The 27,952-nt window shown below is 36.1% G+C and overlaps 6 protein-coding genes across 7 annotated transcripts; 2 read left to right on the top strand and 4 right to left on the bottom strand.

The window, feature by feature from the left end:
• On the top strand, positions 1–5,003 carry LOC110714472 (splicing factor 3B subunit 1-like). The gene is made up of 3 exons (XM_021892985.1): positions 1–231; positions 470–4,622; positions 4,752–5,003. Exon 2 carries the CDS (start codon positions 520–522, stop codon positions 4,339–4,341), a length of 3,822 nt encoding a protein of 1,273 aa, XP_021748677.1. The 5' UTR covers positions 1–231; positions 470–519; the 3' UTR covers positions 4,342–4,622; positions 4,752–5,003.
• Positions 5,004–6,175: 1,172 nt separating this feature from the next.
• On the bottom strand, positions 6,176–7,819 carry LOC110713926 (fasciclin-like arabinogalactan protein 10). The gene has a single exon (XM_021892375.1). The coding sequence runs from the start codon at positions 7,659–7,661 to the stop codon at positions 6,408–6,410; it is 1,254 nt and encodes a 417-aa protein (XP_021748067.1). The 5' UTR covers positions 7,662–7,819; the 3' UTR covers positions 6,176–6,407.
• Positions 7,820–9,833: 2,014 nt separating this feature from the next.
• Positions 9,834–16,371, bottom strand: LOC110714123 (ankyrin repeat and zinc finger domain-containing protein 1-like). Of its 2 annotated transcripts, none has more exons than XM_021892596.1 (7): positions 15,894–16,361; positions 14,824–15,281; positions 14,262–14,376; positions 12,516–13,175; positions 12,167–12,250; positions 11,833–11,943; positions 9,834–11,642 (listed from the first exon to the last, which is right to left on the bottom strand). In XM_021892596.1, exons 1-7 carry the CDS (start codon positions 16,203–16,205, stop codon positions 11,361–11,363), a joined length of 2,022 nt encoding a protein of 673 aa, XP_021748288.1. In that variant the 5' UTR covers positions 16,206–16,361; the 3' UTR covers positions 9,834–11,360. The 2 variants fall into 2 exon arrangements, with proteins under 2 accessions (XP_021748288.1, XP_021748289.1); XM_021892597.1 differs by having other exon boundaries at positions 11,504–11,704; positions 15,894–16,371.
• A 393-nt stretch (positions 16,372–16,764) lies between these two features.
• On the bottom strand, positions 16,765–19,742 carry LOC110714496 (Golgi apparatus membrane protein TVP38-like). Its single transcript, XM_021893026.1, has 4 exons — positions 19,286–19,742; positions 18,337–18,576; positions 17,987–18,204; positions 16,765–17,166 (listed from the first exon to the last, which is right to left on the bottom strand). Exons 1-4 carry the CDS (start codon positions 19,562–19,564, stop codon positions 16,983–16,985), a joined length of 921 nt encoding a protein of 306 aa, XP_021748718.1. The 5' UTR covers positions 19,565–19,742; the 3' UTR covers positions 16,765–16,982.
• Positions 19,743–20,730: 988 nt separating this feature from the next.
• On the top strand, positions 20,731–23,861 carry LOC110714478 (peptidyl-prolyl cis-trans isomerase CYP18-1). The gene is made up of 5 exons (XM_021892992.1): positions 20,731–20,875; positions 20,974–21,048; positions 22,589–22,750; positions 23,130–23,288; positions 23,530–23,861. The coding sequence occupies exons 1-5, from the start codon at positions 20,873–20,875 to the stop codon at positions 23,611–23,613; spliced, it is 483 nt and encodes a 160-aa protein (XP_021748684.1). The 5' UTR covers positions 20,731–20,872; the 3' UTR covers positions 23,614–23,861.
• Positions 23,862–24,335: 474 nt separating this feature from the next.
• Positions 24,336–27,708, bottom strand: LOC110714464. The gene is made up of 2 exons (XM_021892977.1): positions 27,457–27,708; positions 24,336–25,735 (listed from the first exon to the last, which is right to left on the bottom strand). Exon 2 carries the CDS (start codon positions 25,603–25,605, stop codon positions 24,571–24,573), a length of 1,035 nt encoding a protein of 344 aa, XP_021748669.1. The 5' UTR covers positions 25,606–25,735; positions 27,457–27,708; the 3' UTR covers positions 24,336–24,570.
• Positions 27,709–27,952: the final 244 nt, after the last annotated feature.

Genomic DNA, 27,952 nt, shown 5'->3' with positions numbered 1-27,952 from the left:
CTTTTATTACTATTTTACTTATTTCCAATCCTCTTTCCACCGCCATCCCCTACCTACACCGTCATAGCGCCACCCAGCACACAACTAACCAAACTGCCACATAACTAACAATTTCCAAAAGTTTACATCTTTCATTTTCCCTTTTTTTAGGGGTTTTCGAAACCCTGATTTAATTTTTTTCCCTCTCTAACTTCTTCACCATTATCGTTCACTGCATCTCCTGTTTTCCAGGTATCTAATTCTCTCTTTAGATTCTTGTTTTTAATTGCTGCTCATACTTTTCTGATTTGCAATTTCAATTCAATCTCTTATTGTATTTCTTTTCTTTGCAATTTTTCTGTGAATTTGTGATTTGATTATTATAGCATGAATTTTCTTCTTTGATTGAGATTATTGTTTGTGTTTAAATCAATTAATCGACTGAATTTTGCTGGTTGAACTCATTAGATTTTATCTATTTTTGGTATAGATTTTTGTTGAAGTAAATTGGAACTAGGGTTATCAGTTTAGAATTGAGAAATGGCGTCGATAGACCCAGAAATAGCGAAAACTCAGGAAGAGAGGAAGAAGATGGAGCAGGAATTAGCCTCTCTTTCATCTCTTACATATGATACTGATCTTTATGGGAGCAGTGGGAGGGAGGATTATGTCCAGTCAATTCCTGTTGATGATGATGAGGATAATACGGATGCTATGGATAATGAGGTGGCTCGTAAGTTGGCTTCTTATACGGCCCCAAAGTCTCTTTTGAAGGAAATGCCTGGTGCTGGGGCTGATTATGATGATGGGTTGAGGAAGCCGCAAAGGATTATTGATCGTGAGGATGATTATAGGAGGAGGAGGCTTGATCGGGTTATTTCTCCTGCCAGGCATGATGCTTTTGCGATGGGGGATAAGACCCCGGATGTTGGTGTCAGGACTTATGCTGATGTGATGAGGGAGGAGGCGTTGAGGAGAGACAAGGAGGAGACGTTGCGATTGATTGCTAAAAAGAAGAAAGAAGAGGAGGAGCAGAAGAAGAGTTTGGAAGAGGAGAAAGGAGCTGCTGCTGCTCAAGCTCAGCCTTCTCAGAAGAGGAGAAATAGGTGGGATCAGTCTCAGGATCAGCAAGGGGATGAGGGTGTAGCAAAGAAGGCCAAGTCTTCCTCTGATTGGGATTTAGCTGATTCAACCCCGGGAATTGGAAGGTGGGATGCCACTCCCACACCTGGGAGACTCGGTGATGCTACACCATCTGCTCGGAAGAATAGGTGGGATGAGACACCAACACCTGGCCGTGCACAAGATTCTGATGCTACTCCATCTGCTGGTGGGCTCACTCCTGGTGCCACTCCTGCTGGATCAACGTGGGATGCCACTCCAAAAATCACTGGTATGGCAACACCGACACCAAAACGTCAGAGATCAAGGTGGGATGAAACTCCAGCTACCATGGGGAGTGCAACACCCATGGCTGGGGCAACTCCTGCGGCTATGACCCCTGGTGTGACACCTGTTGGTGGGGTTGATATGGCTACACCTACTCCTGGGCAGATTAATCTGCGTGGCCCCGTAACTCCTGAACAGTATAACTTGATGAAGTGGGAGAAGGATATTGAAGAGAGGAACAGACCCTTGACTGATGAAGAGCTTGATTCCATGTTCCCACCTGAAGGATATAAGATCTTGGATCCTCCTGCTTCATATGTGCCAATTAGGACCCCAGCAAGGAAGCTTCTTGCCACACCCACTCCAATGGGGACTCCACTTTATCAAATACCAGTTGAAGACAGGAATCAGCAGTTTGATGTTGGAAAGGAGCCTGCTAATGGGTTGCCATTTATGAAACCAGAGGACTATCAATATTTTCAGGCGTTGTTGAATGATGAAAACGAGGAAGAGCTGTCACCAGAGGAGCAGAAGGAAAGAAAGATTATGAAGTTGCTACTTAAAGTGAAAAATGGTACTCCTCCTCAGAGGAAGACTGCGTTGCGGCAACTCACTGACAAAGCAAGAGAATTTGGTGCTGGTCCGTTGTTTAACCAAATTTTGCCTTTGCTTATGCAGCCGACATTGGAAGACCAAGAACGACATCTTCTTGTGAAAGTTATTGACAGGGTGCTGTACAAGCTTGATGAGTTGGTTCGACCTTTCGTGCACAAAATTCTTGTGGTTATTGAGCCACTCTTAATTGATGAAGACTACTATGCCCGTGTTGAGGGGAGGGAAATTATTTCAAACTTGAGTAAGGCTGCTGGATTGGCCACTATGATTGCTGCAATGAGACCGGATATTGATAACATTGATGAGTATGTCAGGAATACAACCGCGAGGGCTTTTAGTGTTGTGGCTTCAGCTCTAGGTATACCTGCTCTGCTGCCATTTTTAAAGGCTGTCTGTCAAAGTAAGAAGTCATGGCAAGCTAGGCATACAGGTATTAAGATTGTCCAACAGATAGCCATTTTGATTGGTTGTGCTGTGCTGCCACACTTAAGATCTTTGGTGGAGATCATAGAACATGGTCTTAATGATGAGAACCAGAAGGTCAGAACAATTACTGCACTTTCTCTGGCAGCTCTAGCTGAGGCTTCAGCCCCGTATGGTATTGAGAGTTTTGACTCTGTATTGAAACCGCTGTGGAAAGGTATCAGATCACACCGTGGAAAGGTCTTGGCTGCATTCTTGAAGGCCATTGGTTTTATCATTCCGTTGATGGATGCTCTTTATGCTAGCTACTATACAAAAGAAGTTATGTTTATTCTTATTCGGGAGTTCCAGTCACCAGATGAAGAAATGAAGAAGATTGTTCTGAAAGTGGTTAAGCAGTGTGTTAGCACTGAGGGTGTAGAGGCTGACTACATTAGAAGTGATATCCTTCCTGAGTTCTTTAAGAACTTTTGGGTTAGGAGAATGGCTCTTGACAGAAGAAACTACAAGCAGCTTGTGGAAACTACGGTAGAGATAGCCAACAAGGTTGGCGTTGCTGATATAGTTGGTAGGATAGTGGAGGATCTTAAAGATGAGAGTGAACCCTATAGGCGTATGGTCATGGAGACAATAGAGAAAGTGGTGACAAACTTGGGGGCATCTGATATTGAATCTCGTTTGGAGGAGCTTCTGATTGATGGTATTCTGTACGCCTTTCAAGAGCAGACAAGTGATGATGCCAATGTCATGCTTAATGGTTTTGGCGCTGTGGTCAATGCCCTCGGCCAAAGGGTCAAACCTTATCTCCCCCAGATATGTGGTACAATTAAGTGGCGTTTGAATAACAAGAGTGCAAAAGTAAGACAGCAGGCTGCTGATCTTATCTCTCGAATTGCAGTGGTCATGAAACAGTGTGGAGAGGAACAGCTTATGGGTCACTTGGGTGTGGTTTTGTACGAGTATCTAGGAGAGGAGTATCCAGAAGTGCTGGGTTCAATCTTGGGAGCACTGAAAGCAATTGTTAACGTCATTGGTATGACCAAGATGACTCCACCAATCAAAGACCTGCTACCTAGGCTGACTCCAATTTTGAAGAACAGGCATGAGAAAGTACAGGAGAATTGTATTGATCTTGTGGGACGTATTGCAGATCGTGGAGCAGAGTTTGTTCCTGCAAGAGAGTGGATGAGGATATGCTTTGAGCTTCTGGAGATGCTCAAGGCTCACAAGAAAGGAATTCGAAGAGCCACTGTCAACACCTTTGGGTACATTGCCAAAGCCATTGGACCTCAGGATGTCTTGGCTACTCTGCTTAACAACCTTAAGGTGCAAGAACGTCAGAACCGTGTTTGTACAACCGTGGCTATTGCAATTGTTGCTGAGACTTGCTCACCTTTCACTGTTTTGCCTGCTCTTATGAATGAATACCGTGTTCCTGAGCTTAACGTGCAGAATGGTGTCCTTAAATCTCTGTCTTTCCTCTTTGAATATATTGGTGAAATGGGAAAGGATTATATCTATGCCGTGACTCCTCTCCTCGAAGATGCTCTTATGGACCGGGACCTGGTTCATCGTCAGACTGCAGCTTCTGCCGTGAAACATATGGCTCTTGGTGTTGCAGGTTTAGGCTGTGAAGATGCTTTGGTGCACCTGATGAACTACGTGTGGCCCAATATCTTCGAGACTTCACCTCACGTAATCAACGCTGTCACAGAAGCCATTGAGGGAATGAGAGTTGCATTGGGTGCCGCTGCAATACTGAATTACTGTCTGCAGGGTTTGTTCCACCCAGCAAGGAAAGTTAGGGAAGTCTACTGGAAGATATATAATTCTCTGTATATTGGAGCTCAGGATGCTCTTGTTGCTGCTTACCCGACTTTGGAAAATGAAGGAGAAAACATCTATAGTAGACCTGAGTTGTTGATGTTTGTGTAAAGTTAGATGATGCATTTCAAATTTTGCAGATCTCTCGTTCCACCCTTTGAAACTGTTGCTTAACAGAACTGTTGTAGTGACCTATGCTCAGTAATTGTTTAGATTTGTGTTAAATATTTCTGTTGCTTCTGTTTAGTTTTGCTGTAATTGCTGAATTTTCACTCTCTTTTTTAAGCAGAAGTCTGATTTCCGGAAACAAACGTTTTGTTAGACACTATCCATCTGAATGAGCTTCAAATACTCAAATAGGATTCCAAGCTGCAAGATGAATTACTGAACTGGTCTGTCTTCTGATATCTAGCCTATGTCTTCAGATAGAATTAATTTGGATTATTATTTCTCTTTGTTACTCGTTTTATACTTCTTTGTTATATTGGGCCTATTAGTGATCAGAGATATTATTATTGCAGGAAATTTGTTTGATGATTCATATCTGTAAGGCTGTAAGTCTGTAACCAACTTACAGTACTATATTCCTGAATGTCAAATAGGATTCCAACCTGAAAGGATGAATGACTAAATGAGGCTGGGTAGTCTTCTGGAACTAATTTAGTCTTCAAATAGAAATTATTTGGATTAATATTTCTCTTTATTAATTTACTTCTTTGTATAAATACTAAATATAATGAAATTTTCACCTTAATTGACCGTATTGCTTATCAGAGATTATTATTGCAGGAAATTTGTTTCATGATTCATACCTTTAAAGCTGTAACCAACTCACAGCATTATATTCCTACCTTATCAATTATCATGGATTTATTGGGATTTGGGAACCTTCTGGATTATGTAATTTCCATAACTTTATTTACACTTTTTATCTTTTAAAAAAATGAATTTGAACTCCACTCCCAAAAAATTTCAGAATAAAAACATGAATAAAGGTTGCTTACAATTGTCACCTTGGCAATATCTTTACATAACAATACTTGTTTTTTTTTTTTTTTTGGTTAAACAATACTTGAATTTGTAATTGAGGTTTGTCAAATGAATTGGTCAAGTCAGTTTTAGTTCATGTAAACATAAGTCGATATCTATTTAAAAAAAAAAAAAACATAAGTCGATATTGTAATTACTCTTGGATCAAATCAATTTTCACTTTTTCAGATTGTTTCAAGGTTACTTGGGATTTTGTAATAAATAATCATATTTCAAGACCTAATAAATAATAATTCAAAAGGATCCATATCCAAATAATCGGGTAATTTTAATTACCACTAGAGTCATCTCACATGTCAACATAAATGCAATACATAATGTACGTTAGCTAGCTAAAAATAACATACGAATCCATAATAAACAAAATACTCCGTAAGAGTTGCTAATGCAATGTTAAGCGTAACAGCATTCAGTAATAAGTACAATAAGTGCAGTCTTTAATTACAGTTTATTTTACTCCTACTTGCTTAATTACTGTCCTAAACTCGTAACTAACGCATTGCAGTAAAAATGCATGGTTACCACGTGGATCATCTTGAATGCATCGTCTCAATATCATTTTTTTATCATGTGCGCCTCCACTCACCTACCTACCACCCATTTATTAAAGTGTCCATTTTCTAAAATTCGACACCTGCTTACAAACAAACTCACGTGCCCCACACTGTCCAATAATACCAGTTTCCGCCGTTGGATTTTCCCCACTAATAATAATAATAATCTTTAAATCTTAATAGAATAATTAAAACATTATTTAATTTAAATTTTAAAGAGTCCCGCTTAGACGAATTGAATCGACATAGAGCTGAATTTCATAGCAATGGTCACTCTATCACTCGTAATACCACAAAATCACGCATCGATCGAATGTTAAATTAAGATATGGAAAAAGAAATAAAAGAGAAGAAAAGACACGATTAAATTAATTAATCACAGTATCATGAACAAGTGGAATCTGTCTCTCTCAGTCAAACCCAAGTCCAAACCATACTAATAAATCTCACTCTTCTATTCTAACTAAAACCAAATCAATTAATTTAAAAAAAAAGTAAAAACGGTAATAATAACATTTACTCGTAATTAACAAACCGAGGAAAAGGACGTGGAAGAAAAAGACAATCCTATCCCTAAAGTACCAACGAAATTACGCCGAATGCCACTGACAAAACAACTGCAATAAACAACGTGGAACCTTTTCTCTGAGCAACACCATTCTTCGGGCTACTGTCGTCGGCATCGGTTCCTGGACGTTCCGCCGGAGATTCACCCGCCGGAGACTCAGCTGACGCCGGAGAAGGCGGCGAAGACGCCGGAGTACTCGCCGGAGAAGGAGAATCAGCTTCCGGTGAAGGAGCAGGAGACGGAGAATCACTCTCCGGAGCAGGTGCCGGCGCCGGAGATTCTCCGAACAACGCCACCGGTAAAAGCACATTATCGACGGAGTAAACGACAACAGGAGTTGAATCGAGCAAAGTTCCGGCGACTCTAGAAGAATCGACGCCAGTATGAAGCGTAACAGTGTCGCCGGAAGTCGACGGAGATAGATCGTACTTTCCGCCGCCGGGAGCCAACGTGGCTAACTTACCTTTCGTCGTTTTTAGGGTTCCGACGGGAGAGTAGCTGCTAAGCGCGTGAAATTGGAGGAGAGAGACAACCTCAGCATTGCTCAATTTGCTGAGATCTGGAACACCTTTCGCTTTGAAAGCTTCATCAGTCGGCGCAAAAATGGTGATTCCCTTCTCCATTTGATTCTGGAAAATTTTCAAAACTCCACTCGACGAAATCAGCGATGCAAATGTCTTGCAACCGGCCTTGTCCAACACCGCCGTCAGATTCACGTCGGAGCCGGCGGCGGTGAGCAGCGCCGGAGCAATGATCGGAGCACTGATCTCAAGTACAGAGATATTGTACGGAATCTGCTTGACAGATTTCGTGTACGTAGAGTTTAGCTTTGACCCGGATTCACCCGACCCGAACCCGACCGACCCGCCCTTGAGATCAGTGATATTGACCTGACCTTCTTGGGCAGAGGCGGACCCGGTGGTTTGATACAATGTTGTGGTCAAGACCGTGCCATTGGCGATGGAGTGGAGCTTCTTCGGGTCGTAGTAATCGAGCAATACATGGAGTGATAAAAGGTTTTTGACAACTGATAACGGCTTGCCGGAGGTGAAGGTGGACATTGCGCCATTGTCGAGAGCGAGGACGGTGATGGTTTGGCGGGAATTGATTTCGTCGTCGAGTTTTGTTTGTGTGAGGTAGGAATTAAACTGGGAGAGACTCGGGTCGGAGGAGAGGATTTCAGTGATGTTGTGAGCGTGACATACGGCGATGATCGAGAGGAGAGAGAAAATTACGGTGGTTTTCATGGCGGAAGCCATTGTTAATGGTTTTAGAGAGAGAAAGAGAGGGAAGTAAGGGAGTGTTGAAAATGAAGGGGTTTTTATAGGAGGATTTTAACTAAGGTTGGGTTTAACTGGGGTTTAAGGGAGTTAAGTTACTATGGTTAAGTGTGGAGGTTTTATTGTTTTAACTCAAACAGCTGGTGGGAAGAGAGTGAGGGTGGGAGTGTATGAAATGACTAAAATGGCCTTGGGTTTGATTTTAGTAACGTTAAAAAGTGGTAATAGTAATAATTTTATTAAATTAAGGAAATTAAAGAATAAATATATAGTGCAAGTTGGAAAAAAGAAAAAGGGATGAAATAGGGAAGGATATGATTTAATTTCTAAATGTGGGTAAGGTAGGAATCATGATCATTAAGATGGGATATAAAACTAGCTGTTATGTGTGTTTTAGGTTTGAATTGAAACGTTTTAAAGTGGGAAAAATGTTGAAGAAGGAAATAAAGTGTGGAAAGTATATGCTTCTAAAAATGATGTGAATTGGGATGGCCCTCAATAATAGTGAGAAAATGGACAAATGTGGTGTCAACACCAAGCCAGCAAATATGAACCATTTTGATGCATATTTGCCATAGGTGGCTATGGCTATGGATACGGATTTTTTTTCGGGTGATGATTTTTCTAAGACAATATAGTATGTATTTTTTTTTTATTTTATTGTTTGTAATGGAATATTAAGAAGTTTTGTCTTATTAGTGATGACAATTGTCTTGAAAAATCGACATTCTTTTTAGAAAAACTACTATAAAAATAGCATAAAGGCTACATACTACCTCCGTTACATATTATTTGCATCGATTAAACATTTTTCCTCTCTACTTTATGTCAAATCGTTGCAAATAATATATAACAGAGGTAGTATAAGAAAATTAGAAAAAAAAAATTATTTTAAATAAATAAACATTGACTACACCGATTCACTCATATTAAAACAATTTTAGAAAATCCAATCAAATTTGGATAATTGGATGGCAGATTCATAGTAATGCACAATGCATTTTATATTTTTTTTTTTGAAATGCATAAATTTTTACAATTGGAAAGTGTATTAAATCATTGTATATGAATCCCAATGATTAAATATTGGCTTAAATGTGATTATTGGTAATATAGCAACTAACATTAAATTGAATGGGATTGTAAAGAGGAAGGAAAGTGTTACTCCGTAACATAGTATATTTCCAGATAATGCTAATTTGGATTATCAGATAAATCATAGTATGACATTTGCTTGGGTTTTATACATATACAATTACTTCTATTAACCAATTATATACTACTTTTGTTTGGATTTTTTTTAATACACAATTACTTCAAATTAAGCTATTAACAATCATATTATTATCGGATATATCTTAATTGAATTGGAAACTATCTAGAAAGTGCTTGTAAAAGTGTATTACACTATGTTGTTGTTGTGGTTGTTATTACTTATTTTGTCTAAATTGCACATTATTTATTTTGTCTGAACCTAAGTATATTTGAATTCATCAAAACTTTTTTTAATCATTTGGATTTATTAGTGCAAAATAAGTTCAAATAAATAAATATTTTTTTTTAAAAAAAAAAGCGGCAGCCTTTTAGGCAGGAACAGCACAATATATCCCAATATCCCATCTTATTGCTTACTCTGTGATCAAATCATTCAGCATAAACGGAAATATGGCTGGCAAGCACTTATTATCAATGCCCTTCCATCAACCAATTATCTCGTTTTCTATAAATGTTCATGAATCATGATTTTATTCCATCATAGTATTACATGACTGTGCTGTAGAAAATAAGGATTTTCACCTTTAGTAGAAAGAAACAACACCATAGGATTAAATTGAGTAAATATTTTGTCAAAAAAAAAAAAAGGAGTAAATATATAGCAATTGTTGAAAAAGTTGCCTTGTAAATTTTTTTTAAAAAAAAATACTCATGCCTTTTACGGTATAATTTTGTTGTTTTAGTTACACAATGTGTAAAGATGTAACCCATAACTTCAATCGGTTTTACATATAACTCTAAATCTCATATTGAAGTACGAGTATCACAATCTAATACTGTTGTTGGTTGATTCCAAAAATGAGGAATAGATTAAGCTTTTTTAATTTAAATGGTAAATTTACTTGACTAATTGTAAGAAAACACTTTAAACAATGACGCTTTCAAACAAATTTTGTTTAACAAATAGCTTCAAATTCATCACACGTTTGCGAATACAAACTGCAAGGAAGAGTTGCATTATTGCAATTTTTCTTACACTTGAAGATAATCTATTTGCATCATGATAATAAATAATGAAAACATAAAAACAAAAAAGAATCTACTTCCAACCTCTTAAACACTCCTCTTTGAGAATGAACTAGAAAAGTAATGCATTAAAGAAACAAATACAGTACAATAGGTTGCCCTATAAATGTCCGACCCTTAAAATGTAAGTCACTTGGCTAAAACTTTGGCCTTTTGCTCTTTGGTCTGTCTGGTGGTCATGGAATAATACCAATCTTTATTAATCTGCTAATATTATTATTAGTACAGTAAGATTTTATATTTTATAAATACTTTTTGTTTTAGAATGAGGTTATAGAACAATGACAGATAAAAAAAAAAAAAAAAAAAAAAAAGGAGAAAAATAAAGGCACCAAAAATATTCCAAAATATATGAACACTCGTGGGAGTAAACACTATGATCATGGCAACTAATTTGGTACACCGTGCTTAATTTTTAAGACCACTCCAACAGCCTATCACCAGTTCATAAACAGAAAGTACTATACAAATTAACAAATACCATAGGACTATCTTACTTTCTTGACAGTAAATGTAAAACTCGTCCTCGTGACATAACGGGTAGTTGTATATTCCTCTTGTCCCTTAAAGATGCTCAATTTTTTTCACTCACCTCATATCCTTTTCCTTTCAAAAAATTTCAATAGCTCCAACAATATCGCCAAAAAAGTAAAATGAAAATAAAATATACAATTTAAACTAATTTTCGAACAAGGGACATGACAGTGCTGTATAATTTAAAGCAAAGCCGAAGAGGAAGTAGCTTCCCTTCATTAACAATTTGACGACAATTTTTTTTTTTTTTTTGTGATCCCTGTTGAATATTGATGATTACCGAAAATTCTAGAAACTATGGTATATGCTACACAGTCGTGCAAGGTAGAATGGTAGATCCTCCAATAACAGCAAAAAGAAAGGGAAATATGAACTATAATATCAATGATGTGAAGGGAGGGCCGATGGGGACCGTTGAGCATGAGAAGCAAATTTCACGAGTAGCCTCGGCTTGTTCCGTGTCGGTCACAAAAGAAGAGAACTAGATTTGCCATCAACCAAACATATCAACTTCATTACAATCAGCAACATTTGTATTCATATGTTTATTTCTTTCTTTCTTTTTCTCTCTCTTTTTTTAATGTATTTTATATCCATGTCTTAAATATACTTTGATGTACTGTACTCCAATCAGATAGGTCAGAGTTTAGTGTGTTTTTACTGTAATAAAATGTCAACAAGACAGATCTTTCCCATGATAATTTTTTCTCAAAAAAATGTGGTATAACTGTAATTGATATGATTGTAATACAGCATTAAATTAAAGCTATTAACATAATAATGAACAATATAGATTGAAATTTCTACAGTAAAAAAGCACTGGGTGAAACTCTAACCAGTTTGCTAACCATCTTCAAGAAATTCTCTGTGAACTTGCATGCATGTCGTGCTGCAGTATTTGTAGTTATATCGGTGGAAAGGAACTTTACCCTCCAATGATGCATTACAACAGGAGCAAACTGTGTCGGTACTACCAATGTTGGTTTTTGGTTGGGAGGAGCTTGCAGTAGTAGGGTTACTGCTAGCCCCTTGAGCATTAGCAGCAGCAGCAGCCAAGGCAAGTCTTCTTTCAGCTGCAGCAGCTCTCTTTTCTCTCTCCTCGATTTGTTTCCTCTTTAGTTCCTCCTAAGCAGAAGGAAAATACAAGTCAGAATCGCAAAAGCCCCAAGGCAGTAATTTGGTTCCTCCTAAGTAGAAGGAAAATATGAGTCAGAAATTCAGAATCGCAAAAGTCATGAGGCAGTAAAACAAAAATTCCCTTAAATATCATGATAATTATGAATGCCAATATGCCATGTGATTCATATATGTATACCTCTTTGGACAATCTAGCTGCAATCACAGATTGAACTGTTCTAACTGGACGTGAAGCAGTACTTTTGTTCTCTGCGGCCGTTGCTATCTTCTGGGATTCTGCAGCCTTGACCTTCATGAATAAACTACAACGTTAGAGAAGGATACACAATGCCGGTAACTGATAGGGCCGTCACATTGACAAGAAATTCTACGTGCTAATACTCCTACAATGTGAAAAGTGTGCCTCTCCTATAACAACACAACACCAGGATCCTGCAGCTGGCAAGTAGGATTGATAGCACAGTGGAACAGAGGAGTTGGTACAACTCTTGTCAAATCGAGAAAAGAATTACCTCAGCTTTCTTTTCCCTTTCCCTTGCTTTCCGCTGTTTCTTCAATTCCTTTGCTTTTGCTTTCCGCTTAGCATCTTTTTCAGCCTACGCATTGATGGCCGGATCAAAATTAGTACAATAAACCATGTCATACATCAAGAAAACATGCATAAAAAATAGAAGATAAACATAAATCACACCAAAAGAACTGAAAATTACAGCTCAAAAATGATATACAAGAGGAAAAAGACCATAGAAGATGACAATGATGCATCAGACTAGTCCAAGCCAAAAGCATCACTTTATAGAAAAAGAATGCAACCACAAATGTACTACAGAGCTTGGTGACTAAATATTTGAAGAACAGTACCTGCTTTGCAGCCTGAGACTCCTCCATCTCTTTAGTCAACGCACTAGGAACATTAGCAGCATGCCAATCCCACTTTTCAAGATTTAAAGCCATAAAGCGTCTGAAAGTATTTCTGACTTCCTTATCAGTAGCCACCATGTAGGGTGCTTTCCCTCTTTCATCTTTGACAGTAGGATCTAAACCCTGCTCTAGAAGTTCCAAAACCTTTTCAGGATTATCAGATTTCGCTGCTTCATGTAATGGAGTTGTAGTGTGTCCGAGTTCTTTATCACCTTCTTCTGACGAGGATTCTTCATCAGAAATTTTGCCACTTCCAGAGACTTCATCCTCCTTAATCACCTTTACTTCACCCCTTTCGGCACCCTTCAATATGTTTGCATCACTTACACAACTTACATTTAAGTCAATCTGCTTTATATCAGGAAGCTCTTCCTCATTTTCATAAACAACTAGGCTCAACTGGTTATATATCCGTCGTGCTTCCTTTAAGGTAGGCCGCCGAACACTAAAAGGAATATTCCTAGCATCACACTGTTGGTTGCTCAAGAGTGGGCCCTCGCCATTATAGAACATTTGGCGGTTGCTTGAAGGTGCATAGATGAAAACACAGGAAGATGCATCAAAATAAGGCTTCCAAGAAGCAAGCAACTCTTGAATATCCTGAACAAAATAAATGTGTCAACAGCTATGACATCACGGTTAAAAACCATTTGGAAAACAGAAGAGAGTAAGCAACATCAATTTGATTTCCATCAGACAAGAAAAGATGGATCAAGTATAACTTGATGAGAAAGCTGTATAGAGCAGCTAAAATCAGAACAAATACAACTTCAGCTTATGAAATAGTCAAAATTAATTAAATCCTCCTTTAAAAAAAAATAAAATTAAAAGACAAATATATGTTTGATCTAAACAACATCACTTGCAAAAATTTCTTTCAAATATGTTAGGAAACCTCAACACGAAACTGATTTGGCCTTGTGTCATTGTTTTAAAAAGGCATTACTAGAAGTTAAGATTGGTCTTACTTTTGCATTAAGAAATTGCAGTCTTGCAAATCTCCTGCTATTCACATAACCGCTGGGCTACCTAAAACTGAGCCGTCCAAAACATTAGGTAGTTCTAGTTTACATTTAATTAAAAATAAGCACTAATGAGTAGTTTGACTAAACTTGAAACACAATTTATAAGCATTAGGGAACAGCCTGAAGTAATCATAAAGGGAGAAATTCACATGAAGCTAAACTCGCCCGTGAATAACTCATACAATTATGTAGATTACTTCACTGTAAAGGATAGAGGAAATTTTTTATCTTGGAAACAGTCGGTGCTCAACTAAATATGCATACAAAAGAATATAAGGAAATGGTCAAAATTATATAAGGAAATTCTGTAGGGGAAAGAAATAAATTCACAAGGCAAGTGCACCAAAAATTGTGGTAAAAAGTTATGTCCTTTAACTTTGCACGTCCTGCACAAGTCACAAGCAAACCAGCGAGTGATTCCCATATACAAAGCAAAGTTCTAGGCATTATGTTACATTTCCAAATATAGTCAAGTTGGACCAAATCTTAGTAGGGTGTTCCTAAAGACCTAGATCCACTACTTCCATTCAATTGCATTTGCAGGGTATGATATAAATATATATACTACAAGTCATCTTGCGCCATGTTCAAACAATCAAAATATTGCAATATGTATCATGTTCATGTACAGCACAGCGATAACCAGTCATTAGGACAATACCTTCTTCAAAGCAAGCTCATTATAGCGGCGAAGTGATGCTCCAGCAGAATGTATAGATCTGCCACTTGCATCTTTGGTTGACTGTCTTTTACCAGCCTTGGCCCTCACAACATATCTAATACAAAAGGCATCAATTATATACCAAAAGGAAAGAAAAAGTCACAATAAACATCTAAACTTAGCATTAAGAAAAACAGAATATATGCATTATGCAGCACAGTTTACAGCTAAACTTCTACCTGAAGAATAGAGACAACAGTGACACAAATCAGGTTTAGCATATAAGACAAAATCTAATACACTAGATATGAATGCACAAATACAAACATCCATTAGACAGAATAACTAGGGGAGAGCCAGGAAAAAGAAGCATGAAATAAAAATCAAAGTTTTATTAAAAATCTGCCTTCTTCTATGCAATCTCCACGGCTTAAAGTTGGTATCTTTGATAGTTACATCAAGTTCAACAGACCCATACATTGAAATCAAAAGAAATGCATTAAATTAGAAAGGAGAGACAAGTAGTAGCAGCAAAAGTTATTTTTATAACAAGGCAAGGTACCTGTGGAACGTCTTGTAAGTAATAACAGTGTTGCCATCAAAGACGCAACCAGCAAAATGTCCTCCACTGGCCAGCAATACAATCCTCAAGTGAGTATTATCTCTTGGCTCGTGAGTCAAAGATTTCAACCTCTCTATTACTTTCAAATCGGGAACACGTCCATTGTCATCAACAACCACTAACTGATTGTTCTCATAGGAGACATCCTCGTTATCTTTCAAAAGAAAGCACTTCCATATTGAGACTTTTTCTCCTGACTGAAGATGGACACATAATTTCTGCTTAATACTTTGAACCGACATGTCCCTTGTATTATACCTAACACGGGATCCTCTTTCATCTTCATCTTCTGATCCCGATATACTTGAAACATCAAAGTCCTTAGTAAAAGAGTCTGAAGTTAACTCATCAAAGGCATCCTCATTCAAAACAACTTTTCCCGCTAGGTTTAACTTTACCTACAAATAAACATTGAACAAATAATCAATAACACTACAATCAAGTGATGGAATCCTCACCCAAATACCCCTTCTTTTTCAGTCTCCATATACTTGTTTAAAACCAAAATATATTCTTCCTAAAATCTATGTTTCCCATTATTTCAGATGAATAAAAACATTCAATACCCAAGTACATACTTCAGCAATCTTAAAATCATAAATTCGTTACATATTACCAAATGCCAATACTCTTTCTTCTATTGCTTTACATAATGCAGAAAATGATAATCTAACAAAAGCTAACCTTTCGAAAATGTACAAAAAAAAATAAAATAAAAAAATGTCATTCCACTAATATAATAATATTTTGCCATCTAATTTCTTCATAATGTTCACCTTTCATTATATATTTCGAGCTTATCAAGATATTTTTCATTATATATTTCGATTCCAGACAAAGCGAGTAAGTTCAATTTATATACAAATTCAACATAAAAATGGTTATTATAACTCAACAAAAATACAAAATCAATCAAATTCCACAACAAACATTATCAAATCTCACATAATCAATAACATAATACATAATTATTAAAAAAAAAAAATAGAGTAAAAGAAAAGGATAATTACATTGAAACGATGAAGGTCGGACTTGAAGTGAGAACGCTGGTCAAGAAGAGAGTCGAATTCAGACTTGCAAATATTGCAAGACCAAGTATTCATACTAAAATTACAAGTATCATTAAAAATTTCATCATCTTCTGGAATTTCTTCCTGCAATTGCTGTTTCGAAGTTAGGGCTGCTTCGGTGGATGAAGAAGGAGGATGATGATGGAGTTTGGCGGGAGGAAGAAGACGGCAACAGTCGAAGAAATCTTGAGGAAGGTCGAAGATTGATTGCGGCCGTTTATCGGGTTGTTGGCTGCCGCCGGTGGTAGCCATGGTTGGCGTTTGGTTTTGCTCTCGATTGGGCTTCTTGGCTTTTGCTACGCAGTAATTCCTATTATACGCTAAATATTGCAAGTTTTTCAACTTACTTGCGTTGCGAGACTTGCGAGGGCAGATCGGATAAAATCATAAAATTGACTCGTATCTGTTATTTACTCAACCTAAGTATATTCGATTTAAAATTTGATTTTTATTGGACTTGAATTGAACTAATCTAATCTCGAAATTAATTTACTCCTTAAAATATTAACCGAAAAATATTACATTCCATTGTTTGTTATGAAGTAGTAGACTCTTATTACTTTGATTTCTATCATCCTATGCAAGTATGCAACCCAATAACCCATGACAAGATCTTATTAATCTTTCTAATTAAAGGAAATTCGAATATAATTCGTGTTGTACTCAAAATATTCTTATTATCAAAATTCAAATATAGATTTTGTGCCAATTCCATTTAAAAGCAATTACACTAAAATGCCATTTAATTATAATAATTAATTAGTAAAATAGTTATTAAAATCCTTAAATATTTTTTCAAAAATTCCTTCAATCATAACTTAGTAGCTAAAATAAAGAGCAACTATTTGATATCTCATTGCACATCTCAAAAATTCTTCATTTGATCAACAATTTTGTCTTTAATACCAAAATATGTACACTAGATGTATAGATATTTACATTTTGAATAATATCCAAAACTTGGGCATTATCTCCTACTTTATCAAATTCAACGTGGAAGAATTGTGCAAGTCTTTGAAGAAAGATCTGCTACCTCAATTGTTGTTGCTCCTCTGCCTGTTGAAGTTGTTTCAATCTCCGTTTTGCATAAAACCCAATGGCGATGGTGGATACCGCAGATAAACAGAAGCCTATGCCATCAAAAATCAAATGGTATTTTGAAACATGAGTATGCTCCTCCATTGCTTGTGCCACTGTGCGAAACAGTTTTCCACTACCAAGGCGAAGATCAACAATGTCAACAAGTGTGACAAATAGCAAAATCTTGTATGAGATAATTTCAAATTAATGTAATAAAATTGAAAACATTTTACTATTTCACAGCAATGAAATAGCGTGAGACACTTCATCGATTGCTCATGGCATTTTTCGGACCCCCCCCCCCCCCCTTCCCCCACCAACAACCTCCATGAGACTTGTAACCATAAGCCATTTAGATGTAAATGTAAATGGAACAGACTCATCAAAATCTGTTTAGTTTTAAGGTTCACTACTAGTGTACGGATCAGGAAATCAATATGCTCCTAACTCCTAAGCCTACTGAAAAAATTCAAAACGAATTCAATATCGAGTTGTAATCATAGTAAGAGTACAATTACACAGTACGTGTTAGTTTCAGTACACATGTTACACTTCAAACCGTGTAGCATTGCAAATCATACATTCATACACATCCTTGTATCACATTCCTGTGAAAGAGTGTCACAGTTACGGAATTAAAACTGATGAAATTCATCTGATGCTATAAGAACAGAAAGTATAAAATACAAAATTGAAATAAGAGTCATTTGGTAGCTTCAATCAGCTTCAGCCTTTGAAAAAGCATTAAGCCAATATCAGAAACAGAACACACTCCATTATATTCTTAATACATAAATCATTAACATAATTTATTAGGACTCTAAAGGGCAGATATGTATAGCATCAAGAAGTATACTCGACACTTCGACAGGGTGAGACGAGAAAATCAGCTTGAAGGAATGTAGTTCATGAATTAACCAGAGATTTTTCAAAATCAAAATGCAAAAACTAACCTGTACATTGCAAGCAGTACATCAGGCACCATCCCTATCAGAGTTCCCACCAGGTAAGAACTATACTTAACACCGGTAACCACAGCAACATAGTTGAACACCACATATGGGAATGGAGAAAGTCTTATCAGAGCAACAAATCGAAACTGATGAGACCAATCGCCTTCACCAGCAAATTTAACAAAGGCAGCTTTTTCAGGATGATTAATCAACCATTTCTGACGTAAATACAATAAGCAAAAAACAGCAAGCAATAGTTAGATAAGCCAAATTAGAAATTTCCTCTCATGAAAAAAGTTGGAATCGAATAAATCACTATCAGAAAACACGGGAAATGCTTGCTATCTTACTTCGATCTTGTGAAGAAACAGATGGTAAGCTATGAAATAAGGCAAAGAAACAGCAACAGTTACTGCAGCCATGATCAGCAAGAAGCCAATTCCATAACCAAAAGTCATTCCAACAATCCACTTAAACTGCACAGTCGGCAAAAGTAGAAGCGGACACAAGGCTATTGCAGCAAACAAAATAGCTGCAAGCACGGGCGGACTGCAAGTTTGTATCAGCCAGAGTACTACAGGAATAACCTCCTACGAAAAGACGAAAGACAATCTAGTTAAGTATCCAGTTTAACAGCTAAAACATTTGAGTAGTCTTATGTGCATATCCCATGTGACAAAATTTCCAAGCGTAACTAATCACAGTATACTGCAAGTGTAGCTAATAACACATACTCCTTCACAAATTTATTGCAAGTGTAGCTATCATATACTTTTACAGGTCAATTACTTGAGATTCAACAGTATGTCATATCACAAGGAGTATATTATGACTTCTTCTAAGACCAAGTCTCCTGTCTATTCTATATTCGGGTTTATCTGTATGTCCATTCTATATTCGGGTGTATCTGTATGCCTCCTCACTAAGTGCTCGTGCACGTCATAGGAGGAGCATTGTGAGATAGGTAAAATCACATGGATCGTTAAAAACATATTATTGCAACAATTCCATCAAAACTTAAAACTTGCAAACAAAAATTTCTCCCTTTCCATATTCGGGATATCACAATTTTTACTAATACTAAGTTTTCCAAAATTGGAAAGTGAGCTATGAATTACCTAAAATCATCTTCATGCACTAAACAAAACCTGCCCATTACAGTCAAAAAATTAATCTGCAATAATCTTAATAACCCTTAATCAATTTCAAATTATAACCCTAGAAAACCCAAAAAAAAATCAAGAAAATCAAATTCATAATACCCTAAAAATCACAAGTATGAATGAGAGAGAAAAGGACCTTCTTGGCGAAAGATGGGGCAAAACGTTTGATGATTACAATTGCAGAAATTGCAATAACAGTACCCAGAACAATCATCAACCATGTTAATGGCATATTTAACCACCTTCGATTAACAACACGATTATTATTTTGAATTTCATGATTAATTGGTAACAACAAAGGAGATTCTTCGTCGTACTGAACGCAGTCGTTTTGAAGTAACTGGTAATCAGCGTTGATTACCTCCATCTTTGCGGAATTTGGGGGAGAAACTTCATAGTTTAGTTTATCTTGCATTGCTTTTTATATAATTAAGCGATTGAAGAGAGGAGTTATTACTCTGATAGAGTTTTAGAAAGACTAAATAACTGTAATTAGTTAGGCGGTGATGTCATTCATACCAACCATAAGTTTTGTATTAGGCGGACTTGAGTTTTGTTCAGGCAAAACGCTTAATTTGAGGATAAATTTAATTACTTTACCTCATACTCTGTATTATAATAAGTTTATAAAAGTCCGCCTTAATTAAGAATTTGTGTCATATTAATGTGAATATAATATGAATTATGGAATACATGTTTTTATTTTTATTACTTTGTGATTTTTTTTTTTAAATCTCTAGTTTCCTATAGAAAGTAGCGGTAATTTTCTTTGTACGAACGTGTGTATTGTGTTAGTCGAACATAATCAGTTATTTTATTATAAATTAAATTAAAAGTTTTAAAATTGATTTTTATATAGATGTTTTATTATATTACTAATTTTGTTGATTAAAATCAACCACAAGAAAGCTTTTTATTTTAAGGTGGATTTAAGCATGTGTCAATCATAGTATTTGAGAGTGTATTAAACCTAATAATAAGCAAATGTATTGTGGACATGTATATATTAACTACAACGTTAAACATTTGGAAACTGATAGCTTATGGTTTAAAAACAACTATTTAATCTGATATACGTAGTATTTTTGATGGAAGGTAGAGTGCAATATTTTTTGTTTTTTGGTCTCTAACTCTCAATTATAACAAGCCATACATTGTACCTATAGCAATTTGACCATACAAAAGATATTTCATCCAAATTCAAAAGCTAGTTACATAATAATTTAAGATAGATCTCATTTCATTATCATACACAAACACAAATACTATTGTATCACATAAGTTGATATGTAATACTCTCTCCGTTTTTTTATGCTTCACTTAGGTTTATACATTTTACAAGACATATCTTTAAATATCAATATCTTTATTTTGAATTAGTAAAAAGATTTTATAAAAATAATTAATCCAACAACATATTACGGAGTACGATAACATATATTTATTACTTTATACGGAGTATTAGTTAAAAATTAAGTCAAAACTAATAAATAATGTAAAATCTAATGTGAGCATTAGAAAAAAAGTAGACCTTAAACGATTAATGGGCTATGGGCTGGGCCAAAACTTATAAAACCGAATGGGCCTGTTCCCCTAAATTAAAGTCGGCGAGAAAATTCATTTCCATCAACGATCAGCATCGATGATTAATCTCGCATTCTAAAAAAAAAGCCAACCATCAAAACTTGAATTTCTTCTTCACTGTCTCCTTCCTTACAGTAAAATGGTATTTTTCTTCTTCTGTACTCATGAATTTCGTCGCTTTAATCTAACGCTTTTTTTTTTCGGCATTAAAATTGGTGTTTTGAATATTGATGCTGGCAGTCAGTGACACTTCACACTAATCTTGGCGACATAAAATGCGAAATCTTTTGTGATGAAGTTCCAAAAGCTGCTGAGGTATACTTCATGAATTTGTTGATTTTTTTTGTTTGTATAATTTGAGATGTCTTAGTTTTACTGGGAACAATTATTTCTTGTTGATTAATCTAATTTAATGGAATTATTGTACAATAGACTGAAATTTCTATCTTTGAGCTGATTTTTTTTTTTTTTTTTTTAAATGATTTTATTGTTGTTCTCATTTTCTCCGTATTTATTTAATGGTCGCGTTGATGGTGTAATTTGAACGGTAATGACTTGGGTAGTTTACAAGATTGCTTTAGGGTTTAAGGCGTTTATAAAATTAAAATTAGATATTTTTGGGATGTGGGGTTGTGAATACTGAATAGATTGGGGTAGCATTGCTGTTTTGATGAGATTGGGAATTTGGAATTTGGTTGCATTGCATTGGTTCTAACTTCTAAGTATAGGAGTAAATCATGGATTGGATAGTTGGAGACTGCTAACTATTTGTGAAGTTTGTAGTTGTCTTACAAGGATGGTGTTATGAGATGTGAAGCCTTGAAGGGCATTGAAAATTATATGGGCATGTGTGTATGTTTTTTGGACAATCGAAGTTTTATTGCACTCCATAGTTATCCCTGAAGGACCTTTGCTAATGGAAATGGCTCGGGTTTGTATATGGAATATGACTCTATACAAACATGCCAACCTTGATAAAGTTTTCCAATGTAATTGTGATTGGGGTTCCTTGTACTCAATATTTATCGATAGAGATTAGAGACAAATCTCAATTTGATGAATACTCCTTTTGAGATCAAACTAGAAGAATTTAAGTGTTTGTTTTGTCATTTTGTGTGCTTGGCATGGATTTTCTGCACGGTATTCTATTTTTCAGAATTACATGCTTGATATTTGGATAAGTTGATAGTGAGGTGTTCATTCTTTCTCCTACACATATTTTTTTGAAGAAAATATATGCTATATGTTGTAGGCCATCCAATGAGCTTAGGATTTAATAGGTAGTGGGAAGTTTAGGAAGCGGGAGAAAATTAATATGCACTCATCTCCAAAATCACCTATCCTGAAAAAGATGAACAAGAGGGGAGAAGTGGGTAGAGTTATTGTAGATCAACTTATTCAAATGCAAGAAAAGGTTCTTAGAACTTCATATGTTTCTGGTCTTCGTGTCCGAACAGTTGGGGGGCATGAAGAGTTGTATTTTCCTTCTTTTCCTTTCCTCAGTACTTTTCCTTCCCTCTCCTCTGAGGCCTGAGTCAAACAACTCTAATTAGTTTTTATTCATTGTTCATTGTCCTTTATGTTGGCAAAAGCTTTTGTCTACCTTGCTTTCCATGTGATAAAATATGTAGGTGCAGCACTTTTTTTTTTTTTGCTTCAGTTTTCCTGATTCTTTGTATATAAAAGTTATACCTTCCATTACCTAACACAAAATCCTATTATGGATTAAGTGAATGTGATAGGTGTTGGAGATGATTAGAACAAAAAACCAGTCATATTTTATAGATATACTTCATTCTAATTTGATATCGTTTGTTTCTTGGTCAATGATTCAAATGCCTTTTTGATATTCCAGAACTTTTTGGCTCTATGCGCCAGTGGGTACTATGATGGGACCATATTTCATCGAAACATAAAAGGTTTTATGATCCAGGGAGGAGATCCAACTGGCACTGGCAAAGGTGGTACAAGTATATGGGGGAAAAAGTTTAATGATGAGATAAGAGAGTCTCTTAAGGTATTTTATGAACTATAGTAGCTTATGATTTCTATCTGGATATTAATTCATTCCTTGTTCATTCAAATTTTGTCATCATACATGAGTTTGTTTGGGACCTCTTGGTCGCTAAAATTCACCATGTGTCTGTAATTCTTGTTAAACCTTACCTACCTACAAGTCGTGTTGTGTTTTACTCTGTAAGGTAACTTCATATGATTAAGTACTTAAGTTACTCCATTGTTCGATTAATGTGTGTGATATTGAAGCAGAGACTGATTTGCCAGAAAAAGCTGTAAATGTCTTGCTTTTCTTTTCTTAACGATGACAAACTATTGAGAATAAGAAATAGAACCTTAAAATTAATTCCTCTATAATATTCTGTATATTTCTTTTGCAGCACAATGCTAGGGGAATCTTGGCGATGGCTAACAGTGGCCCAAATACCAATGGAAGCCAATTCTTTTTAACATATGCTAAGCAGCCTCATTTGAATGGATTGTATACTGTGTTTGGAAAGGTGATCCATGGCTTTGAGGTTCTTGATCTTATGGAAAAGGTAATGTTGGATACTTGAATTTGATATCTGCTTGTGCTACCATTTGTCATGAAACTGTTGTTTTTGCATGGTTTCCTTTATCTAGTTTCTTCATACGAGGCTACATCTTTAGTCTTGCAATGCCCTTTTTTTCCTTCTTTTTTCCTCTTTCTAGGGCCATGATGATGCTCTGCCTTGTGATCATTTTGCAATTCCTCAATGACATCTGTCCCTAATACTTTTTTTTTCCTGGCATATGCAGACAAAAACAGGTCCAGGGGATCGCCCACTTGCTGAAATTAGGCTCAACCGTGTCACCATACATGCTAATCCCCTTGCTGGTTAGCATTCAGGGGCAAGATGCGACTTCCTCATCATATACTATGTAGATGACAGTGTATTCACTTTAACCTGCAATTTTAGTGACTAGTTGAACGATATCAATTGCTCTCCTGCACAATGTATGGCACAGTGGGTATTGTAATTTCATTGGCTCATAGTTTGTGAAAACCATGTAAACTGTTCAATTGGTTAGGATTTAGTACACTGATGATTAATGATAATCTAACATTTTGAGAAATGTCGTTCATGACATATTGAGATGTTTCCAATTTTACAAGTTTGCGACTATTGGCATCTGATGCAATGGGTTATGCTTGAGTGATTATATAATCAAGGTCGGTGAGATGAGCTCCAGAGTGTTGAGTTTGGACTAGCGAAAGCTGGAGTACAGACGTCAGACATAGTACATGAAACTTCATTGTCGAATGTGAGAAGTTTAAAGATTAGCTTCCCGTATTCAAAGAGGGGATGGAAAACTGAAAATCAAGGTTGGCTTAGTGGGTTGAGGGTCTTCGTCTCATTCTTCTAACCCTGTGACTCTGTGAGAGAGGTTCAATTCTCACCCTATACTTGAAGGATATTTTTTTCAGTCTTCTAACCCTGTCATGAGCATAAATTTGAATCCAAACATGCCTTTTTAGTTTTATTTTTTTCTCTAACTAGTAAACAAAGTTGTGACTGAAAATCAATTCTTTGATTTGAAATTAAAAAAAAAAAACCCTGGGCAAAGATTTTGTTGAAGTTGGCAAAATTGGAGAAGTAATACAGGCACACACCCTGGCGCTGAGTTTTTCTCAAGAATGACATTATAGTTTTCTCTTACAAAATGTAGGACTTCAAAATCTAAATCATAACTTCATAAGTAAACATGCCTAACTGCCAAGTTAGTTTCTATATGTAGTTAACACTGTCAACTAAACAACTACAAAATTTGTTGATTGACAAATTAACAAAGAAATCATCAACTGTTCATTTTCCATGCTTCAAAATCAGCCAATCTTAGCAGAAATGAACTAGCATTACGATGTCCACCACCACCATATTTCTCTGAAATAGGAGTCGTGTCTTCACTTTTGACACTCCGAAGACTGATTTTAAACATCTGGTCATTCCCAAGCTCGGGAACTTTGTAAACAATAGCTCCGATGCCCCTTAAGTTCTGGTCTTGGCTCTTACAAGCCAACTGATTCCCAAGTTCACTCCTTAATTCTGAAAGAGCTTCATCTGCGATGACAGCTAGGCAACAACCGAATGCCCCACCTCCAAGGTTGATTGTAAAAGATTGCTCAAGAGCATCAGTAATCAACTTTTGCTTATGATCTAAGCTTATAATACCTTGATTTATAACAGATTCAAGGTTCAGTGAGAGCAACTGCTGAAACACAGAGGGATTTTTCTGAAAATCAAATTCTAAATTCTGGTCCTTCAACCCACTGCTGAAAGCTTTGCTATTCTCAAGGCGCCACTTCCAAAGATCTCCATCCTCGATGTACTCGAAAATTTTTCTCATTCTATTGAACTCAGCAAGAACGGACTCATGACTGCCTCCATTTCCTTCACTAAGCTTCTGCTTGAAGTAATCATAAGCAATTGTTGCCCCACTCCTCTCCATATCTAACACCTTCGTTACATTCTCACCCAATGAGGTTTCATCACCTAAAGTCTCAAGTGCAGTTTTATGATGGTCTAGAATGATCACTTTCTCCACCTTGGATGAGAGATCAGCAACAAACCCAGAGGGTCCAACAAAATCTAAAAGATAAACATCACCGATTTCTTGCAAAGGCAACTGGTCTGCCTTGATAGGACTGTAGACAGTGTTTGGAAAAAAATGAACTGGGGAGGAAGTAGCAGAGAAATAAAGGTGTGCTGCAAGGGCCGCGAAGGTGCCATCAGGGCAAGGGTAGTGGTAAAGTACAGCAGCTTTCTTCTTTGTGTAATTCATGGCTGCAACTATTGGGTTTCTAATCATGGGTGAAGCAATGCTTGAGAGCATGGATTTACTTGAGTTAGCTGTATAAGGTATAAAAAGCACCTTAAACAAAGATTCCACACTTAAAATTCCTGCTATTCAAAGGCAATCCAACTTTTTGCTCTTTATTATATCTCCTCCAATTTCGAAACACCTGACAGATTATAGAATTGATTATACAAAGTATATCAATATAATTAACAAATGAGCATGAAACTAACATCAGTAATAGTACTCATAGTAGCTAAGTAAACAAAAATATATTTAGAAAAGAGTTAATCAATGAGCATGAAACCAACATCAGTGAAGGTTAATAATTAAATATGAGAGCAGATCAGCTTGTAAATCCATTTCAAATACTCAGCTTGTTAGTAGAGATATGTAATTAAATCCCTTTCCTTCTCAAACGTCATAAGATTTGGACTTGAACAAATCTTTTCCACAGAAAGAGGTGCTATCAATTACTAACTACCCCTCCTAGGCAAATTCTCAGAAGATAAAACACAGCAACTGACCTGCCAATCCCATAAACCCATCTTTCTAACTGTTACACCTAACATATTTTCACTTTCTAAAATGATAAACACTTCCTATAATCTGATATTGGTTCATATGATCTTATACTACGTATTTTCTATCGACTGATGATCTGATAGCAACCATCTTATTGAACTGTCATTTGCAACTACCCCATCGTTGCTACAAAAACTCTTTCATAATAGCAAACATGAAGCAATATCTATATCAGCACACATTTTATTCCGGAATTTTGCGATAAAGAGGACGGAATTTGCCTTCCTTGATCTTTAACAAAGAGGGCTAAATATTACAGTTGCCCTTTGAAACTAATACAAGGCTAAGAGGGAAAGCATGAGGGCGATAAATGTATCAAAGAGGGCGAAGTAAATCGCCCTCCTTGACCTGATTTCTTGTAGTGTCCAGCACTAAGTGCCAACAATACAAAGTTGGCAGATACAATTAGATTATCTAGCAAAAATGGCTTCATTTTTCGAGTTGCAACCAACCAACTAGCCCTCACTACCCTTAACAAAGATTCAATCTTGTCTAAAGAGTAACCCTCTTCAATAATTGTTTATGAGGTAGAGGGAGACCGAAAATGACTTGGTTGGAAGGAGTTAGGAAGGATATGAAGTATTTGGATTTGCATGATAATGAAGTATTTGATCGTAAGGGATGGAGGAGGAAGATTTTTGTGGATGACTATACGGAATAATCATTGGTTCATGTAGCTGATCCCACTTATGGACTTAAGGCTTTGATTGATTGATCGGTTTTGGTCTTGTTAGACAAGCACTTTAACTGGACAAACTTAACACTATCACCCTCACAATTTCCCTATACTTTACAAACCCTAGAAGGTTCAAATATAGCAAATCACAGAAATTGATAAGCAAATCATAGCAATTATAAAAAAGACTCAATTTTTATAGCAGAATAATGCTTCTCATTCACAAGAAAAATCACTAGCAATAGAATAACTTAAATACATATAGATATCACCAGACAAAAAATTAGGAATTCAATAGAAAAAGAAATCTGAATTAATGAGTGCTAATTAGATTCACAACTATAAAAACACTTTAAAGTTCAGCACTTTTTAATCTCGTCTACATCATTGCCCTTTGTAGCGGGATTTATGAAAAACAAACAATCTACTCCATTGACAGTAAGAAAAGGAGTGCGGACATTACTAATGAAAATAAATCAATAAGGTTTCGACTTTAGTATAAGCAAATCAAGAATATCCCTATTCTTATGAAATAATCTGGATTTCATGCCCAGAAATTAAAGCAATCGAATTACTGGGAAATCAACAAGTACAAGAAAGTGAAAGCTGTTGGAGAAAATTAGTACCTGAAGTTTGAACTCTGAAGAACTGCGGGAACAGTTTCCCAATCTCTGTTTCTAAAGCTATGTTATACTTGTATTTTTATATGTGTTGTGTCTCGTATAGGGGTTAGGCCTCAAATCAAACTTTGTTGCAAAAGCAAAACATGTTACGTATTAGTGAAGTGACTATGGTTTGATGTGATAATTTTGTTAATTTATTGTGAATCGGTAAAATTTTTAGGATTTGGGTGAAGTGATTATGGTTTGATTGTGTTGTTTTTGGTTTGCCTTATGTCTTTCTCAGGGGTTTGCCCTCTCTTTTAACAACCAAAAATAAATGTTAAAGTTGTTGTCAACCATAAAGTAGAAAATACAGAGCAGAGTAAAAAAGAATATAGTTTTTACAGAGTATATTTTTATATTTTGGGCAGTTTTTAAAAGGAAATTGCTCCTAATAAAAATGCTTTTTAACCAAAAAAAAGTGTAATGCTTTTAAAAAAATAATCACATTTTTAAAAGC

Source organism: Chenopodium quinoa, unplaced genomic scaffold (genome assembly GCF_001683475.1).
Source record: "Chenopodium quinoa cultivar QQ74 unplaced genomic scaffold, ASM168347v1, whole genome shotgun sequence".
NCBI classification, from domain to species: domain Eukaryota; kingdom Viridiplantae; phylum Streptophyta; class Magnoliopsida; order Caryophyllales; family Amaranthaceae; genus Chenopodium; species Chenopodium quinoa.
This window is presented reverse-complemented; position numbering and strand designations above follow the sequence as displayed.

Excerpts from the sequence above, each read along its gene's own strand:
- LOC110714123 (XM_021892596.1), bottom strand. The coding sequence starts at position 16,205 with ATGGCTACCACCGGCGGCAGCCAACAACCCGATAAACGGCCGCAATCA. Across the intron at positions 15,282-15,893 it reads CCGACCTTCATCGTTTCAAT|GTAAAGTTAAACCTAGCGGG; the intron begins GTAATTATCCTT and ends GTTTATTTGTAG. Across the intron at positions 12,251-12,515 it reads AGTCTCAGGCTGCAAAGCAG|GCTGAAAAAGATGCTAAGCG; the intron begins GTACTGTTCTTC and ends ATCAATGCGTAG.
- LOC110714496 (XM_021893026.1), bottom strand. The coding sequence starts at position 19,564 with ATGCAAGATAAACTAAACTATGAAGTTTCTCCCCCAAATTCCGCAAAG. Across the intron at positions 18,577-19,285 it reads CCCCATCTTTCGCCAAGAAG|GAGGTTATTCCTGTAGTACT; the intron begins GTCCTTTTCTCT and ends GTCTTTTCGTAG. Across the intron at positions 17,167-17,986 it reads GTACTGCTTGCAATGTACAG|TGGAAAACTGTTTCGCACAG; the intron begins GTTAGTTTTTGC and ends TCGCCTTGGTAG.
- LOC110713926 (XM_021892375.1), bottom strand. The coding sequence starts at position 7,661 with ATGGCTTCCGCCATGAAAACCACCGTAATTTTCTCTCTCCTCTCGATC.
- LOC110714472 (XM_021892985.1), top strand. The coding sequence starts at position 520 with ATGGCGTCGATAGACCCAGAAATAGCGAAAACTCAGGAAGAGAGGAAG.
- LOC110714464 (XM_021892977.1), bottom strand. The coding sequence starts at position 25,605 with ATGCTCTCAAGCATTGCTTCACCCATGATTAGAAACCCAATAGTTGCA.
- LOC110714478 (XM_021892992.1), top strand. Across the intron at positions 21,049-22,588 it reads AAGTTCCAAAAGCTGCTGAG|AACTTTTTGGCTCTATGCGC; the intron begins GTATACTTCATG and ends TTGATATTCCAG. Across the intron at positions 22,751-23,129 it reads AGATAAGAGAGTCTCTTAAG|CACAATGCTAGGGGAATCTT; the intron begins GTATTTTATGAA and ends TTTCTTTTGCAG.